Consider the following 17,785-nt stretch of genomic DNA (forward strand, 5'->3'; position numbering starts at 1 on the left):
AAAGTTTATGAGCTGTTTTTACTGTTCTACCATCAGGCAAGAAGTCCAGCTATATATTATAACGCATTACATGTTGAAACTCTAGAATTCACACCTGAGACAACGTCCACTTATCTAACATCTGGAGGTATGTATTTTGAAATAAAGAATAACTAAAAATGTTTCAGCAGCTTTAATCTTTATTTTTCATTCAAACAAACCAAGAAACAGTGAATCACAAAGACTAAATCACAAAGTCTCAAACATACGGATATTAGAAAGTTGGATTTTCTGTTTCAAAACGAGAAACAAGCGACTACGAGGCGACGAGGAAGAAAAGGTGGATCATGTGACAGACCGATGGGCGAAATGACTCATTTGATCCATCTGAGGAGTTTCCAGGCCGAACATCACTTGGGTCATTTCCTCAATTAGCAGGACGTCTCCCGTTAGAGCATGCGAGGACTTAAAAGAGTTCACTCAAACTCTCCAACACTAGCATTAAAAAGAAATCTGCTTTGTAAACAATCTGACCAGTGTAGTGTTTCTGAAGCTCTAACTATAAATGTTAAATGGATCTGCTGCAGGTCCCTCAGCGTTTGTTGACTAAACACAGACGGAGGAGTTAAAGCCAGCAGAAGCCGTTTTTAACCTGCAGCTGATAAACCACATTATTTGCACCACTCTGGCCTGATGAACTGCTTCCTGAGCGTCTCTCCCGCGCCTTTTGGTTTCTGCAAGTCACTGTTACGCAGCTGTCGGCGCACAAGCGGTGAAGTCCAGAGGAAAAATGACTTTTTTAATCGAACGTCCGGAGCAGGCGATCCGTTTAGCGCTTCAGGACGAGGAAGTGCAGGAGCTCAGTGTCTGACCCGGCCATACAGAGACATCTGGCCCAGCAGGGGGAAGGAGATGAAATATCCGAGGGCGGAGCCCAGGACGACGCCGAGGAAGATCCAGACGTTGTAGGACATGACGCAGAGCATCAGCATGTAGCCCAGGGTCACCTGCAGAACGTGGAGGCACGTCTGGATGATGTGCAGCAGCCAGCTGGGGACCAACAGAGGCATTAATGGCAAACACACAGCTAAAGGTGTAACGGTAAAATAAATAAATAAATATCACGGTTTGGTATCTTTTTGGTTTCTTTCAATCAAGAGAAACAAATAAACTGCAGAGTGTTCAATATAAAACTGACTGGAAATTTGGTTTGATTTTTTTAATATTTTGTTAGTAAAGGATAAGCCGGTTCTGTGCGCACGTTGCAGTAAAAGACACTCATTGTTCATCGGGCTGGACAATAATTCAATAACGATATATATTGATGATAGAAAAAAAATGTCAATAAAATGTTCCATAGAATAAAGGTTTTCCTTCCTTTTGCATTCTAGCCATGTAGGTTAATATTTCAGTCATTACATCCTCCCAACCAATCACAACGCAGACCCAGGAACCAAGCTCCGCCCCCTTGAAAGAGTTCAGAGAGCACGCTTTATTTTTTCTTTCTTAAAAACTTGGAGGTTTGGTAAAAAGTGTTGGCCTAGTGGTTAGAGCAGCGTGCTTGCACTCAGAAGGATGCAAGTACCTGGTTCGATTCCCAGCGCTGGCACTCTGGGTCCCTGAGCAAGACCCTTAATCCATGATTGCTCCCCGGGCGCCGCACATGGCAGCCCACTGCTCCCCAAGGGTGATGGGTTAAAAGCAGAGAACAAAATTTTGTTGTAACGTATGTTTCAATGACAATAAAGATGATATTACTATTACTAAAAAGTTGGTTGAATAAAGGGTTGAGTTTGAATTCAGTGTTTGTGTGTTCTGTATTTAAAAATAGGTCGCTAAGCAACAGCATAAAATGGCCAGGGCTGTATACAGGGTGCTTGCTCTTTTTCCAAATTAAAATTCCAGACTTTTTCCAGACTTTTTTAAAACTGATAGTTTTTTCCCAAGACCTTAACTTTATGTACTTGTATACTTGTGTGCCTACTGCCTACTTCATTGGTTGAGATTGTACAAACTGTTTATTAGAAATGTTAATTTTTATAGGCTAGTATTCAATGAACAAATGCATTATTCACAGTAAATTATGCTTTTACTGATGAAAACGTTTCGAAACATGAAAATCACAAGTACATGAATTTCACATCAAGCAAGTGTTTGATTCCATTAGGCTAATACAGTACGTGACCAGTTAGTTAGTAAAATTATAGTTTTATAGCCTACCTTCCTATTTCTCATTTCACAATGCCTTTGAGCATACTGTAAAATTCTACCGTACATTTTTTTCCCATACTTTATTAAGACTTTCACACAAAATTCAAGACTTTAAGGTCTGGAAACAGTGTTTCAAAATTCCATACTTATTAAGACTTTCAAGACTTGCGCAAGCACCCTGTGTATATTAGTATTTGTTGATAATTATCATTATTGATCAATTTGATTTCCTTTTTATCGATAGGCTTTTTTTTTTCTATATCGTCCAGCCTTATATTCCAGTACCGAAAGAGTCCAGTTATCTGTCTGAACGACCCGGTCGCTCTCATCCCAGTCATCACCTAATTTTTAGAAAGACTCATCCATCTACGGACCCTCCAGCAGGGTAAGCCCTCATCGTTAACCTCAAACACAGGGACACCCCAGGGATGTGTCCTCAGCCCCCTGCTCTAGTCAACGTTCACTCCACCAGCACCATAGTCCGGTTTCCTCATGGCGCCACTGTTGTAGTTCTGATCTCTGATAATGAGTCGGTCAACAGGTCTGTACTGGATATTTCGGTGCAGTTACCTCCTCTGTTACGCCCCCGTTACTTATTATAAGAGGCAGGTTCCCACCTGTTCCTGGTGCTCAGAGGCTGGGACTCCGTGGGGGTCAGCGAGGCCTCGGAAGGACTGCCGTCCACCACGGAGCAGCTCTCGGTGCGTCCCGACGGCGCGGCGGCGTACGCAGACCCGGACGGAGGCTGAGCCAGCTGGGAGTTGCTGCTCAGCCACACCCGCCACACTTTGAGGATTTCAAAGAAGACGGTCAGCACCAGGACGAAAAACACCGACAGCACCATGCCTGCAGGCAGAAAGGGACAACGTTAACTCACTGCTCACTACTTTTCCTTACTCATCTTCTCATAAACAAATTTCAACCCCTTCACGTGAAATTTCCACAATTATCAGTTCATTTTCTGCCCATTTTGAAGCATAAATCTACAGATCGTCTACATTCTAGAGTAGATATTTCTATTGAGGTCAGCCTTTAAATACAAAACTAACCCTGTTGAAAAATCACTGAACATAGTTTTCTTACGGCTGACTTTGAGGTTAAACATTAAGCTCAACGTTTGCTGAACAGAACAGCATCTGTTTTTTTTCTCACTGGTTTAACAACACCTGGAATTCTGCCTTCCAGTGACACGTGGACCATAAAACCAGTCCTACAGCAACAGTAATTTATTACTTGTTCTAAAAGAGAAACTCCTTCACACACAGCTGTGTAAAAAAAAAAAAAAAGATTGCTCAGTGGACATAAAAATATACTTCTAACACCCTAACCCTGTACTACTTCAAATTAGATGTGTGCTTAAATGACGAGTGCATGTTTCCCCTTTTCTGCAGAATAGCTTCAGTTAAACAGATAAATGTGTTTTTATTGTAAATATTGTAATTTGTTATGCAAATACCAGATCAGCAGATTTACTGCTGATTTGCGTGGTGTTCTCAGCGTCTACTCTCCACTGAGGGCTCTCCGGTCAGCTTTTCAGACATGCTCCTGACGGGCCTAACTGGACCGCTGGGAGTGTTGAATCTGTTAAATCAGAGATAAAAACCCAACTTTTCCCCTTTGCTGTTTGACTGAAGCAGAATTTGTGACCCTCGTTCATCTGATAGTTCCAATTTGGTGTTTTATTAACTTTATTTGTTCGTTGCCTCTTTTGTCTTATTGTGTAACTGTTTATTCTGGCTGAATTTTTAACTTCCTTTGTAAATATTCAATTTATTTTATTCATATAGTGACAATACACGCCAATTCGCTGTCCACAAGGTCAGTGCTTTCTGATATTTCAGACAGGTTGGTCAGAAAGTTTCCTCTCTAAGGAAACCCAGCAGGTTGCATCAAGTCTCTCCAAGCAGCATTCACTCCTCCTGAAAGAGCGTAGAGCCACAGTGGACAGTCGTCTGCATTGTTGATGGCTTTGCAGCAATCTGCTGACCAATCTGTCTGGAGGATTTGATCAAATTGACACCGTAAAGAGCCTTGAGATGACAGGGATTGTTAATTGGCACTATAAATAAAATCTAGTTGAAAATGTTCCAAAAAACAAAAACCAAACAAACCGGGACTGGGGCAACAAAAGACGAGGGAACTTCAGTAATGTTTGGGTCATCCCACAGGTCAACTTCTTGAGTATAAAAGGAGCATCTCCAAAATTCCAAAAAAAAAAAAAAAAAAAGAGTAAAAAACAAAGCAACTGGACTTGTTTTCCGTAGTTGAAGACATTTCGCTTCCTCTCCAGGAAGCTTTCTCAATTCAAAAAGTCTGGAGTAGTGTGGAGTAACAAGCTTTATACTACTGCCAAACAAAGGCCTTGTAATGGCTTAGATAACATGCAAATTCAATCGAAACAGTAATGGGCGGTCATTAAAGTCATTAAGCTAGCAGATTGGACCGAAACTGGTCCACTCCTCTGTAACGAGGAGTCGTTAGGGTTGTTATTGGCTTGGCTTAAAGGAACAATGTTTTGATCACCCGAATGAGGGTGAGAGTTAAGGTGATGATTGGCTGGATTGTAAGTTTTTGAGAGTTGGAACCTAAGTCCTCCTCCTCTGTTCAAAGTTGTTTTTTTCTCTCTTAACCTAGATGGCTTCCTTCACACCCCTTTCAAACTATCTGTCTTCTTTTTTTTTTGGAATGACCATGACCTGGATGACTGAGAATCTTCACCAGCAGCATCTCCAAAAGGCTCAGTGGTTGACAAGCCAGGAAGAGGCGAGGCTCACCACGTTGTGAAAAACTGAGGAAATGCTGCAGCAACCGTTTCAGAACCTTTCTCAACACACAGTTGCAAAAATGTCGTAATTTCATCATCTATAGTTCAAGAAATCGTCAAAGAAATTCAGAGAATCTGGAGAAAAAGGCCCGAAACCAACATTTAATCACTGTGACCTTTGACCCCTCAGGTGGAGCTGCCTTAAAAACTGACATTCAGTAAAAGTGCATTAGCACGTGGTCTCAGGAACACTTCTGGAAATCATTGTCGGTCAACACAGCGTGTTGCCATACATAAACGGCACTCAGAACCGGCGCAGGGTTCTCCGGGTCCGAGACGGAGTGAAGAGTCGACGTTTCAAATCGTCTTTGGAAATCGTGGACGTTATGTTTGTACGTCTAGATTTTAGAGGATGCCATCCAATGAATGAATGTTTGCAAAAAAAACAAAACAAAAAACAAAGTTTATCCATTGGAACAGAAAATATCTCGTCTTTGTAGTCAATTAAATGGAATATAGGCTGAAAAGGATTTGCAGATTGCTGTATTCTGGATTTATTTTACACCAACTTCACTGGAAAAAGCTAATTTCCTGCCTACTAGGTAAAGTAAGCTCAGCGTGACTGTTCAGAGTAAGGAGAGGGCTTCTGATCCAGCTCTACGTCACATTTAAACAAGATGAACGGGTCCTCCTGATGGGTTTATAGGATCCCGTCAGACATTAGAGACGGTGGCTCACCTGCCGGGCCGTGAACGTCCCAGAAGTCAAAGAGCAGCGTCACGCTGCTGGACGCCTCAAAGGTCATCTGGAGGAAAACAGGAGAGCTTTAACCAGAATTAAACACACATTAGTACGACGTTTCCTGCTGATCTTTCTTCTGCGGTTATTTACAGAACCGTTGTTATAGACTTTATGTCTGGATAAATACTGGATGCAGCGTTCATCTGATGAGTGCGCTCTTCTAATCCTTGTTTAAAGCACTTTGAGCTTCAATAGTTTCATTAAAGCAGGAGTGAATGCTGCTTGTCGGGACTTTGATGCAAATTTATATGGGGAATTGTTTGACCAATCTGTATAATCTGACCCAATCTGTATAATATGACTGAACTTGACTTTGTAAAGTGCCTTGAGATGACATGTTTCATGATTTGGCGCTATATAAATAAAATTGAATTGAAAGTTCCTAAATAAATGAGACTGAGAATCAGCTTCAGCTCAGATGTGAAGCCTGGCTTTTTTTTTGCAGGCATCATGCTGCTCAGGTCTGCTTACTCATCTTCAACTTTCACTTAAGAATAAATAAATAAATAAAAAATGCAGTCAAACATCATCAAAATACTAAGTTTTAGGAGCTCCTGTTTCTGCAGCTGCGATTACTCAAACCAAAATAATTACAATCTGAACGCACCGGGCTCCACCGGGCACGTCCCCCCCCCCATCAGAGTGACGCTTTGTTCCCTGCAGCTGCTGTGGATGTGGGACTGAGAAATTCTTTGTGCGGTTCTGTCAACGGCCCGGATCGCGGCGCATCCTCCACCTGTCCGGGCAGGAGGATCTCCCAGCAGCAGCTGAAACCTGCAGACGGCCTCTACACTGTCAGCTCCAGTGGTTTCACTTTGCTCTCATGCTCAGATGTCAGGTCTGCTCATTAAATATCATCAACTCTCTATTAAATTATATAACGATAAGTACGTGACTTTTGGCGAGCAGAGTTGCTCTTTAAGAGGAAAGCCAAAACGCCGCCCACGTGGGAGAGGAAGAACTGGTTCCGAAATTCCCCGACTTCATTTTAGCTGGATCTTTTCCTCTCTGGTGTAATTTTACTTTTATCTTTTTTAATGTTTCAAACATTAGGGGAAAAACCCCCAATAAAAAACACCACCAGCTTCAACTGTCCAAGCATACAAGCTTTGAATAATAAAGGCCATTTCTGGGCAGGCAGCAGGCGAGTTCCAACAGATTAAGAGCGAAGCCAAACACAGACGATGTGAGTCAACAGGCAGGCTGATCATTAGGAGCTTATCCTTCTGGATTATCAGAGAAAAACAGGAGTTTCCACCTTTCCAGGAGAGCAATGAGACAAAAAAAAAACAAAAAAAAACTAAGATACGTCCAGCAGGTTGGATCTGGGTTTGTGGGGCTTTAGCTGAAATGCTCACCAACAGCCAACCTCTGATGGTAATATGCATAATAATCTCTGACACTTCACACAGTGAAGCTCATTTTAGGTCCAATCAAAGGGCAGAGGAGTCATACGTTCAGGACAAATAAGCTAAACTTTAACTATAATTATACATTTGCTTGCAGTAGCCCGTGGACTGTAAATTTAACAATCTGCACTTCAGGAAAAGTGGTTTTGTTGAAAGCGCGGCATTCACCACTTTAATTTGGCAAAAATAAATACATTTAAAAGGAAAACTAACAATCGGACTCCCTACTGATGCCCTCAGACGATCGTTTACAGTTCTAACTTGATTCTACGGTTCAAAGAGGCCTTAAGACGGTTCCTTGAAGGTTAGTCACAGTTTTTCTTTGGACATTTGCTGCTTTTCCGCTCCGTTTCTGTCCTCTATCCGATCTTTCTAACAGGAATGTTTTTGTTGTTGTATTTATTGAACCAATTAACCCTCTGACCTCTCAGTCATTAAGACATGAATTAAGGTGTAAGAACTGTCCTGGATTGGTCAGTCCTCAAATCACGGAGAAAGGCAATAATATTCCATTTCAAAGGTGGTAAAGCACCAACTGACTTTAAAAAATTAAATAAAATAATAATTAAAAACAATAAGAAAACGTAAGTTTGGTGCTGTAAATCAGTGATGTGCAATTTAACTTCAAATCAATATAAAATGTTACTTTTTCCATTTAGAAATTCAGATTTGTATCTTTTCCCATGCTTCGTTTCTTTATTCCATATTTATATAAAGCTCATGTTTCAGCACATTTCTAGGAACTTTGTAGGAAAGGTGCTTCAGCAAATTATTGATTTAAATATAAGTGATTGAAAATTCGTGCAATAATCTGCAAACCTGAGGTTTAAAGAAACATTGCACACTCGATTAGGAGAGATGTTTTACTTGCAGTGTAAGTTAGCGGAAGTTTGTTAAATCTAAACTAATTCCTTGTACCAGTTTAAAGATGCGAAAAAGGATAAATTGCTTATTTTTACACAGTTCCTACACACTAGTGAACCTAAACGGTTTTGGTAAAGTAAAAAAACAACAACATCGTCTCCTAACATCGTAGGCTTTATATTAACTCCAGACAGAAAACCTACCTGCATGTTGGCGAGGTGAAGCTAAAAGTCCAGTTTCAGTTGACGTAAAGTTCGGCTCCCATCAGAACTTTACGTTCAGCTGTCGGAACCCCGACGGGAGCGGCTCCACCGGTTGAATGCAGCCCAGCAGCAACAGTCAGCTGTCGACTAGAGACAAACAGAATCACAGCCGCACACTGAGGGCGGCTAAACCCGTGACTTAAATCACCCCCAGAGGCTCACGGTTAGTGAAGTTTTCACAGCCGTTGCACTCCAGCTATTAAACTACACGTTATCGGCGGTTTAGGGCAAACACAGACAAAATAATTCACCCAAATGGCGGGCGTATTTTCTACTTCAGTCGCTAGATAAGGTAGCCCGGTGTCCTCGGAGCTAGTGCGGGCTTAACTGAATCCAGCAGGTTTTTGTTTACGACGCCATAGCGGTTCAGACGGAAGTCACGTGATCAACGGGGAAGGCCGAGCGCATTCGTTGAATTCCGGCTCCCTGAAGTGAGTCCACCCTCTAGCGTTCATCCGGGGGATTGACGCGGCTAGAGGTCTTCGATATCGCATAAAAGCGATGCGTCAGCGCGTCCGCCATGTTGTGAGTGGCATGTTGGCCTTCAACAACAGTAGTTAGAGCTGGGCAACCAAAAATAAAAGAAATGTTAAATTGTGTCAATTCGATACAACTTAGATCATTTCTAGGAACTATATTTATTCATTTTATAACGCATAATAGTGACTGCTCAAAAGAAAAATGAAAATTAAACTTGCAAGGGTTCATCCATGAAAGACGTTCTTAAAATGTACTCTAAGATCATACCAAACAACCGACATTTTTTTCACTTATGATGAAGCTATATTTATTTTCTCTATTTGAGTGTAATGTGGACAACAAACATGACTCAATTACGCAACGGGACAAAATATCAGCAAGCTTTTCTAAGAATCTTGTGAAAGGATACCCAAGTCATGTAGTTTAAAAAATAAACAATTCAGAAATTTATGCAACCTTCTGAATTTTTTTTTTCATTTCCTCTCAGCATTTTTCCATTTAGCAAATATAAATAACTATGCTTATCTTAGTAAGAGGTCAAGTAATCAAAGTTTGAATAACTGATAAAACCAGAAACTATAGGAGACACCCAGGGATTAGCAACGTGTCACAGATTCACTTTCATTCACAGATTAGCTTTCATTCATTTGGGGCGGCATTTTGATATTGGAATCCAAATAATAGTGTTTAAAGGTGTTGTGGTTTTACCGTTAAGTTGTACATTCTAAGACAGAAAACTGACCTGGATCACCCACTGTAGTCAGGATTTCCAGTAGTAGTCAAGAAGAGGAAAAACCAGCCTGGAACTATGTGAAAAACGTTTGTGAAATTAAGATCAAAATTATTAGCTATGCAATAGGACAATAATTCAAAGTCCACCTTTAAATGAGGAAAAATTGGAAAGAGGAACGTTTGGGAGTGGCATAGTCAAAGCCTGGGCTTCAATCTGATGGAGACGCTGTGGCATGGCCCTAAACATGCCTGCCATGCTTGGAAACCCTTAAACTCTGCAAAGACGAGAGGGTTGCGGAACCACTTATAAGGTTTAGGGGGAAATCATTTGTTCACCATTCTGGTAGCTTTTTAAACTAAAAACTTTGAAGAAGACACAAGACAAAAGGTAAAACACTCAAGCAGTAAAAATCTTAATCTACAAAAACACATGATGTGATTTTTATTATTATATTGTACAGTACAATCCTGATTCTGCACTGTCACTGGAAACATTACATGTACTGGTTGAGGTGCTCTTCTCAGTATATTTAAAATGCACCTGTAAACAGTTTACAAGTAGAAAAATACAAAACTAGACTCCACTCATTTACATGAAAAAAGAAAAATGTACAGAAAAAGAAACAACAATGGGGTTTCATAAAGCTATAGTACCTTTTGTTGAAATAATCCAAAACAGGACTCAAAAGCAGCAAGAAATGACATCAAGGTGCTGCTGCAGCACATCTGGAAATGAGTGGGATGTCACACGTTTTCAAAAATAAGTGTAAAAACTGAACTTTACAGGTCTACGGTCCAGTGTCTCACTGTTTCTTTAAGCTACGTTGAGCGCACTAAGCACAGTCCAGTGGAGGAAAACAAAATCTGGCTCAGAACAGTGAAATCCAGATGGTTTAAGGCATGCAGTCACATTATTACAGAAACTTTAACATCATTTTGTCTTTTCATGAATGTAAAGCTGACATTTGTAGGTTTAAAAACGTGACAAAAACAATGAGAATCCCGCTTGGCGGCACCGTTCAGTTCAGCGGTTGTGCTTTATATTCTGCTTTTAACAGGGTTCCTTCACATTTCCCATTAAAAAAAATGACTCTTCAAAGCTCAAATCTTCCAATACCTCAAAAGTAAAACTCCTTTAATGCAATTTGGTCATTTTTCTTTTACTTTTTGGTGTTTTAGATTTGTGTGTATAAAGCAATAAAAGCTCTAAAATTGGTAAAAAAAACAAAACAAAAAAAACATTTCATCACCTCAGATACAGTGACCCAGGGTAGACATAATAGTGGACACATCTGTAGAATTTCAGTGAATCCCTTAAAACCCACAGAAATGTCATAAAATAATTTAGAAATGAGATTTATTCCTGAATAATTGTTTCATTACTACCAGATCGCAGGACCTCAAACTCCTTTTATCATAACTATTTTATCATCTCACTGTCTTAAGGTGATTATTATCTAGAGAAAACAAAATCTCAAACACTCTTTGTCAATTATCTAATTTTAAAAATAATGAAATAATATAAATCACCTTTATTTGTCATTGCAACTTTTTGGAAGTCTAAATAAATCAGTCCCAACTCCTGAGATCTTGAGGTTGTTAATTTTATTGTGCAACTATTTTGAGAGAAGACATGAAAACACTTTGATTAGGTCATAATAATGAACTAATATGATAATCAGCTTTTTGTTGCAAATAGTTTCGCTGTCTCGTTATCTTGAGAGAACAATATGTCCAGCTCCTTTCGTTGTGATAATTTCATCATCACTGGCTGGAGACTTTTGGACTGTTGCAATTTATTATCATATTGAGATAATGGGATGCTGAGCTTGTTTTAACCTGATAATATTTGTCGTTAGGTCGTTATCTAATTTTTTTAAAGCAGCATTTTTCTGATAGAACATGAGGTATCAGAGACTCTTAAGCTCTTGAAAAGCATTTTATTTTCGTGAGCTAAACCCTTGAAGTCAATGAAAGCTTTTTATATCATTATCTTGAAATAGCAATACCTCAGGCTTCTTTTGCTGTGGTACTTTTTTTAAAATCTTGAAATAAGGGGATACTGAGTCTGATGAGAGGTTCACTGTACCATTATCTGGAGAGAACAAAAAAAATCAAGTTTTGTCTGATGTGGTGACAATTTTCTCATTATTTTAAAAAACTTTATTAGTATGCAGTTATTTTGAGATCAGACCTAAAGATCCTTTATTTGAAATTTCACTCTTTTAAGATAAAAAGGTTTTAAGCCTGTTTGCACATGCAAAAACAATTCAATTAGGTCATCATCTTAAAATAATACGATCTTCAGTTCTTCGGTGAAGCTTAGAACATTCTCAAACTCATAGGCAGATTTTTATCAAGACAACTTCAAACTCCATGCTATGCAATGTCATTAATTTTGAGATAATAGGATGCTGAGCTTGTGTTGAAGTGATAAAACTTTGATTAGGTCATTACCTAAATTTATATAGGGAACAATTTTACTACATCATCATCTTTAAATAGTAGGATCTTGAGCTTTTTGTTGCAAATATAATTTAACTTTCAACTTTTATACACACACACTGGTGACACCGGCAGCTTTTTCAAGCAGAAAACTGATGAAGGCAGTATTGTTACAGATGATCCTCAGTTTCATGATAGAAACAGCGAACAGGAAAGATGGTACGGTATAAAAACTATTTATTGTTTCTCCGCACCCATCATTTAATCTAAAAAATGTCTTCTTGAGAAAATTAGATGAGATTTCCAGAAAAATCTCCTCAGTTTCCATGATAAATCTAAAAATACCTGTTAGTACTTCACATCTCAGCAGTCAGATTTTAAGGTTTTAAAAATAGAACAATGAAAATCTTTTGGAAGTTGGCACTTAAATTTACTTATCCAGACTTGGCAAAACGCTAAAAGCTAATTCCCAACTTTTCCATCATTTTTTTAAGAGTGTGAAGGAACCCCTGTTTGACAGCAAAGTAGTCCTGGATGATAAGAGTTGAAGAAATCAACAACAGAAATAAATAGATTCGCTCTAAAAACAGAAAAAAAAGACTCACAAATAAACAATCAGCTGTGCAAAAGAAAATAACAATGTTCCATGTTAAAGACGCCAAGATCATGTCAAGGGTTTAGGTTGAAAATAAAACAAAAGATTGGGCAAAACATAGGGAATGACACAGGAGCAGGTTAAAATTAAGTAAAAAAAAATCATCAAGTGGCATATAGTTTTAATATCTTCACTTCCAGACACACACACACACACTCAATCAATCTCTCCGAATCTATGCACTCAAACCTTCAGAAAGTGCTGCATTGTGCACATATACATGGTCATCTACACACTACATGAGCAAAAAGGCAACAAAATGGACCCTCAGACTCCTCCAGAGAAGAAGAGACGTTTTCGCCACAGCAGAAACACTGATCTATTGTGATTTCATGCAGCCGACCTCTCAGACGCCATGACTCAGTTTGGACGGCTTGATGCGTCAAACTCCGGATTTAAAGACAAGTCGACACAAACCTTGTACCAGAACTGACCACAGGGGGGCGCAGTGGGATTTTTCAGACTTACTGCAGCAAAACTCGGGCTAATCTGCGGATAAACTTTCCTCTGAATAATTAAAAAAAAGAAAGAAATGAAGCAACAGAAGGTGGCAGTCAGGAGTGAAAGATGAGATTCTTCAAGTGGTTGATCAACAGTTCTTCTGATGGTTGCTTTTCTAGTAATAGAGCGCAGAACGTAAACTTCTCCAGAGGAATATTTGTTAAGCCGGTTGATTCTGACCAATTAATCATTTAGGCTTTTTCTTTTAGGCACACGCCACACTATTCTGAAAGGTTGGGCAGAAAATGTAAGAAAAGGCCTCCAAACATTAAAAGCCCCTCAGAAAACCAGAAGAAGAACTGATCCAGATCCCTTTAAAATAGGTTGGTTTCTTTAGCACAGAATAGTGAAAGTCTGTTTAAATTACAATACCACAACGTTTGCTGTTCCAATGCAAAGGGGGGTATGAATACTACCTGAAGGCACTGGAGTTCTGGTTTACCCAAAACCCTTTTATCTTCAAAACCCTCTACAAGGTAAAGCAGAGATTCATTTAAAGAAATCACTAAAACATCCTTTAGGAAATGTTTCTATGGGGGTTCTGTAGTTTCTGCATCATCCATCACATGTTCACCCTGGCTCGGGAGTCAAACACGCAACTCTGAGCTAGTTAGGATAGCAGAAAGGGCCAAGCTGAAAGGTCCTACGAGACGCAATCAGGTGCTACAATTATTCTCAAGGCATCACAGATGCAACAATTTGCTGAAATAAAAACCAGATGTTACACTCCTCCAAGAGTAAAAACAGGTCCGGTCACAGAACACCCTAAACATTGATCTGAAAGTCTGTCTTTTAGGCACAGTGTTCACCTGTTCAGACGTTAAATGGGTGGAAACCGGAACTCTTAGAAAAAAATAAGAAAGGATCTCCCTTTGAAGTGCGAGCAGCCACGATCCTGAGGTTCGCGTCACCACCCAGCGTGTCTCTGTCAGGGTCTCTGTCAAGGTGGCCGACGTTTCACCACCCGCTCCTCCTCTACTGTTCGCTGTTGACGCTAGAGTTTACGCTGCTGCAGCTTTCCTCGTACGACGGAGGGGGTTCTGAAACACAAAGGCAGCTGAGGTCAGTGACGAGCACGGGTTTCCCCGCGGCACTTCGCTGGGATCGATCGCTCACCTTGAGGGAAGTCGCAGCTGCTGTACTCCGGAGGCAGGATGAGAGAACAGGAGGTGGGGATTGGGTTTACGTTTCCCTCGGTGAAGAACGGTATGGTGGCGCCAGTGGACAAGCAGAAGAGCGACGCAGACGGGTCGGGGAGCGGGCCGGGCGGCATCGCCGCACCCGGGCCGTGGCCGAAGGCGCCGGGCAACATGGTGACCGGCTGCCCTGAGGGATCTTGCTGGGAGTGGCTCTTGGTGGGAAGCGGCTCGCTGGCGAACCCTCCGGCGCACAGACCGTCCTCTGGATCCTCCTCGGCCGGCGGGGCGCTGGGCATCACTCCGGCGGCGCCAGGCGCCAGCGCTGAGGCGGCGCCGGGGCTGATGGGTATAGACCTTGTTGGGGTCAAGTTCACGGGGATGTTCCCGATGTAGATGGGCAGAACGACGACGGCTTCTGGAGACTTCAGCGACACCTGAAGGACAAAGAGATTCAGAGAGAAGCGTTCAAGCTCCAAGGTTGTGTTTAAGATTAAAGAGGAAGAATTAAACAGGTGGTGCTTTTAATGGTGACATTTCCAACAATTAGTTCTATCTAGCTCAGCAGCATGTAGGGCCGGACAATAATCTAATGAAAATATATATATATATCGATCGGGAAAAAAGGGTCAATAAAAACATACAAAACAATGAAAGTTTTCCTTTCCTTTACATTCTAGCCCAAGGGTGTCCAAAGTGGGGTCCGGGGGCCATTTGTGGCCCTTTGACTGATTTTATGGGGCTCACAACTGCAATTCGAGAGTGATTTGGCCGCCCAGCACGGATCCTTTTTAATTCTAATGTATTATCACAGACAAATAAAAACCTTCTTGCTATTGAAAATGTTAGGTACAAAGCAAGTATTCATCTTTTAATTACCACACCTTTGCGTTCTATTTAATTTCATGGCAAATAGGACCGCATCTATTCAACAACGTTTACCCAAAATAAAGCTTTGGCACAAACATTTGCCTCTAACGCGTTTGATGAAATCAGCTAAATATAGAAAGTGTTTTCAAAAGAAACTGTGACCAAAATCCTCTTTTTAATGCTGAGGTAAGATAATTTTTTTGACATTTTTTATTATTGCTTTTAATAAGGAAAAATGTGCTAAACACTTTTTCGGTTCTGGACCTACAATGATTTATGCATCCCTTTCCTACAGGAAATATGACTTATTTGTTTAATAAAAATATTGCATGATCAAATTTTTTGGAGCAGGTAAAAAAAAAAAAATCCCAATACAATTTTTGGGTTTTTTGGCCCTCGAATACTTTTGACTTGACAGTTTTGGACCACGTGACAGAAAGTTTGGACACCCCTGCTCTAGCTGATCATGTAGGTTAATATTACAGTCATTACATCCTGCCAACCAATCACAAAGCAGGCCCAGGAAGGCTCTGTCACCAAGCTCCGCCCCCTTCTAAGAATTCAGAGAGCACGCGTTCTTTTTCTCTTTTTTAAAAACTTGCAGTTTTGGATTTAAAAGTTGCTTTAATAAAGTGTTGTATTCAGTCTTTGTGTGTTCTTTATCAAACACTAGGCCATTAAGCAGCAGCATAAAATGGCCAGGGCTGCGCTTGAAATACAAAAAAAATAAAAAATTTTGATAATTATCGACATCGATCAATATCATTTCTATTTTATTAACAGAGTTTTTATGGTCAGGGTTCTTGGGAAGATGCTACCCTAGCAAAAAAACGGCTAGAAACTAAAAAAAGACTTGAGTCTGGGGTGGATGTTCACCTTCCACCAGGACAACGACTCTAAGCATTCAGCCAGAGATACAAAAAAATGTTTCAGATCGAAGCACATTCACGTGCTAGAACGGCCTAGTCAAAGTCCAGACCAAAAGATGGAGTTGGGGATAATCTTCTTTCCACTCCACAATTATGTACCACTGTTTTACTCACTCAAAAAATCCCAAGACAATAAATAAGTAAAAAGTTAATGGAGTAGAAATACTACTAATCACAATACTGTTATAGTAACAGTAGTCTTGAGTTTATAATGGTACACCATATATAATTCAGTAGATTCTATCCAGGATGAATCAATACTGTATGATGGGATTAAATTTGTTCCCTGAAAACATAAACAGGCGTGATAAACAAGCTGCCAATGACAGATTTTTAGCAACAACTGAAATTTTTTTTTGTCTAAATAGATCCACAAACACACCAATTATTACCTGAATGAAATAATCGACGTCAATTAGGCTGCAGCAGTCGAGACCTGACTGAGGAAGAGGAGGGACGATGATCTGCTCCCTCCACTCTGCGTGCTTTCCGCCCTTCACCCCGGCTCCCTCCACCTCTGCAATCGTCCGTACGTCAATGATGGGCCGCTTGGTCCTATAGGTCACTTTCTGGAGTGAAAAATAAGCAGACATGTTGGAAAGTACTAGGGCTGAACGATTTTGGAAAATAATCTAATTGCAATTTTCTTTCTTAATATTGCGATTTAATGCGATTTTTTTTCCAGTTTAATTTATCATGTCTTTTTAAACATATACAAACAACAAATCATTTTGTTTCCTCGCTGTGCAGATTAGTTGCTAAAAGACCCACAGCATCTAAACTCAGAGCAGAAAGGATTGCGTTCTGCCTACAATATATTTCAACCATAATTGCAATTTTGACTTTTCTCTGTGTTAACCACAAGCAACAAACATGGCGTCTAAATAAAGACATTTGTAAACAAGGACTATTCAAAACAAGAACTTTAAATGTTTCTAATAATCAGAATATTATTCAAGAGAACAGCTTTTAGTTGATTTGGACATCGATCCTTGTTGAACATAAAGTGCAACCAACAAGCAAGTCTATGTATTAAACTGATTGACCAGAACTTAATGGTATATATGATTATATAAACTCTAAAACAAGTAATAAAATTAGATTATCTCACTGCTGCAACTGTCTTCCCTTCCATGTGGAGGCAAACCCACTTTAAACATTTTACCAACACCTAATGGACGTGTCTAATTCACTAATTGTTACATAGCCAAAAATTGCAGACTCTGCGATTTGGAAATTGCGTTTTTTTTAAATCGCGATTATATTGAAAATGCGATTAATTGTTCAGCCCTAGAAAATACTCTAACTACTCTAATGGGAATGTAATCAAATAACATGGTGCCGCCAAGATGACCCCCCCGATGGTTTCTTGACTCACCTGTACGAGACTGGCCAGCACGTATCCGGTGTCTTTCCCGGACTTGTTGTGGATCTCCGTGGATAATCTGATGACCTGACCGGGGACGTAGCCCTTCAGGTCGCTGCTAGTTTTCAGCATCAGGGTCCCCACCCTCACCAGGAGGTAGTTAAACTTCTTTGTTGTTACCGCACAACTTGGTTGCTGCAAGGGTAGAGTTGCAGCGTAAATATCTTGGATTTTTCAAGTAAATAACAACTTTTAGCAACAGTACTCTGGCGTATCAGCAAACTTTAAAAGGTAGCGTGTCCAGGAGGGTAAACTGGAAAGTGAACGGAGACGTTCATAGATTATTTGCAATTATTGTGGCCATTAACTTTGTTTAGTAT

General features: G+C 40.2%; 2 protein-coding genes across 2 annotated transcripts in view; both read right to left on the reverse strand.

Annotated features, from left to right (window-relative positions):
• Positions 1–159: 159 nt before the first annotated feature.
• On the reverse strand, positions 160–8,651 carry slc31a2 (solute carrier family 31 member 2). Its single transcript, XM_012864172.3, has 4 exons — positions 8,232–8,651; positions 5,693–5,759; positions 2,808–3,036; positions 160–1,029 (listed from the first exon to the last, which is right to left on the reverse strand). Exons 1-4 carry the CDS (start codon positions 8,235–8,237, stop codon positions 840–842), a joined length of 492 nt encoding a protein of 163 aa, XP_012719626.1. The 5' UTR covers positions 8,238–8,651; the 3' UTR covers positions 160–839.
• A 3,711-nt stretch (positions 8,652–12,362) lies between these two features.
• The window catches only part of arrdc1b (arrestin domain containing 1b), a 37,984-nt gene continuing 32,561 nt past the window's right edge, over positions 12,363–17,785 (reverse strand). The window contains exons 5-8 of the mRNA XM_012864171.3: positions 17,418–17,600; positions 16,432–16,608; positions 14,221–14,677; positions 12,363–14,144 (exon numbers count right to left, since the gene is read on the reverse strand). Of these exons, the coding sequence (XP_012719625.2) occupies positions 14,080–14,144; positions 14,221–14,677; positions 16,432–16,608; positions 17,418–17,600 (882 nt within the window). The 3' untranslated portion in view covers positions 12,363–14,079. The remainder of the gene's footprint in view (positions 14,145–14,220; positions 14,678–16,431; positions 16,609–17,417; positions 17,601–17,785) is intronic.

This window comes from Fundulus heteroclitus, chromosome 8 (assembly GCF_011125445.2).
Source record: "Fundulus heteroclitus isolate FHET01 chromosome 8, MU-UCD_Fhet_4.1, whole genome shotgun sequence".
NCBI lineage: Eukaryota > Metazoa > Chordata > Actinopteri > Cyprinodontiformes > Fundulidae > Fundulus > Fundulus heteroclitus.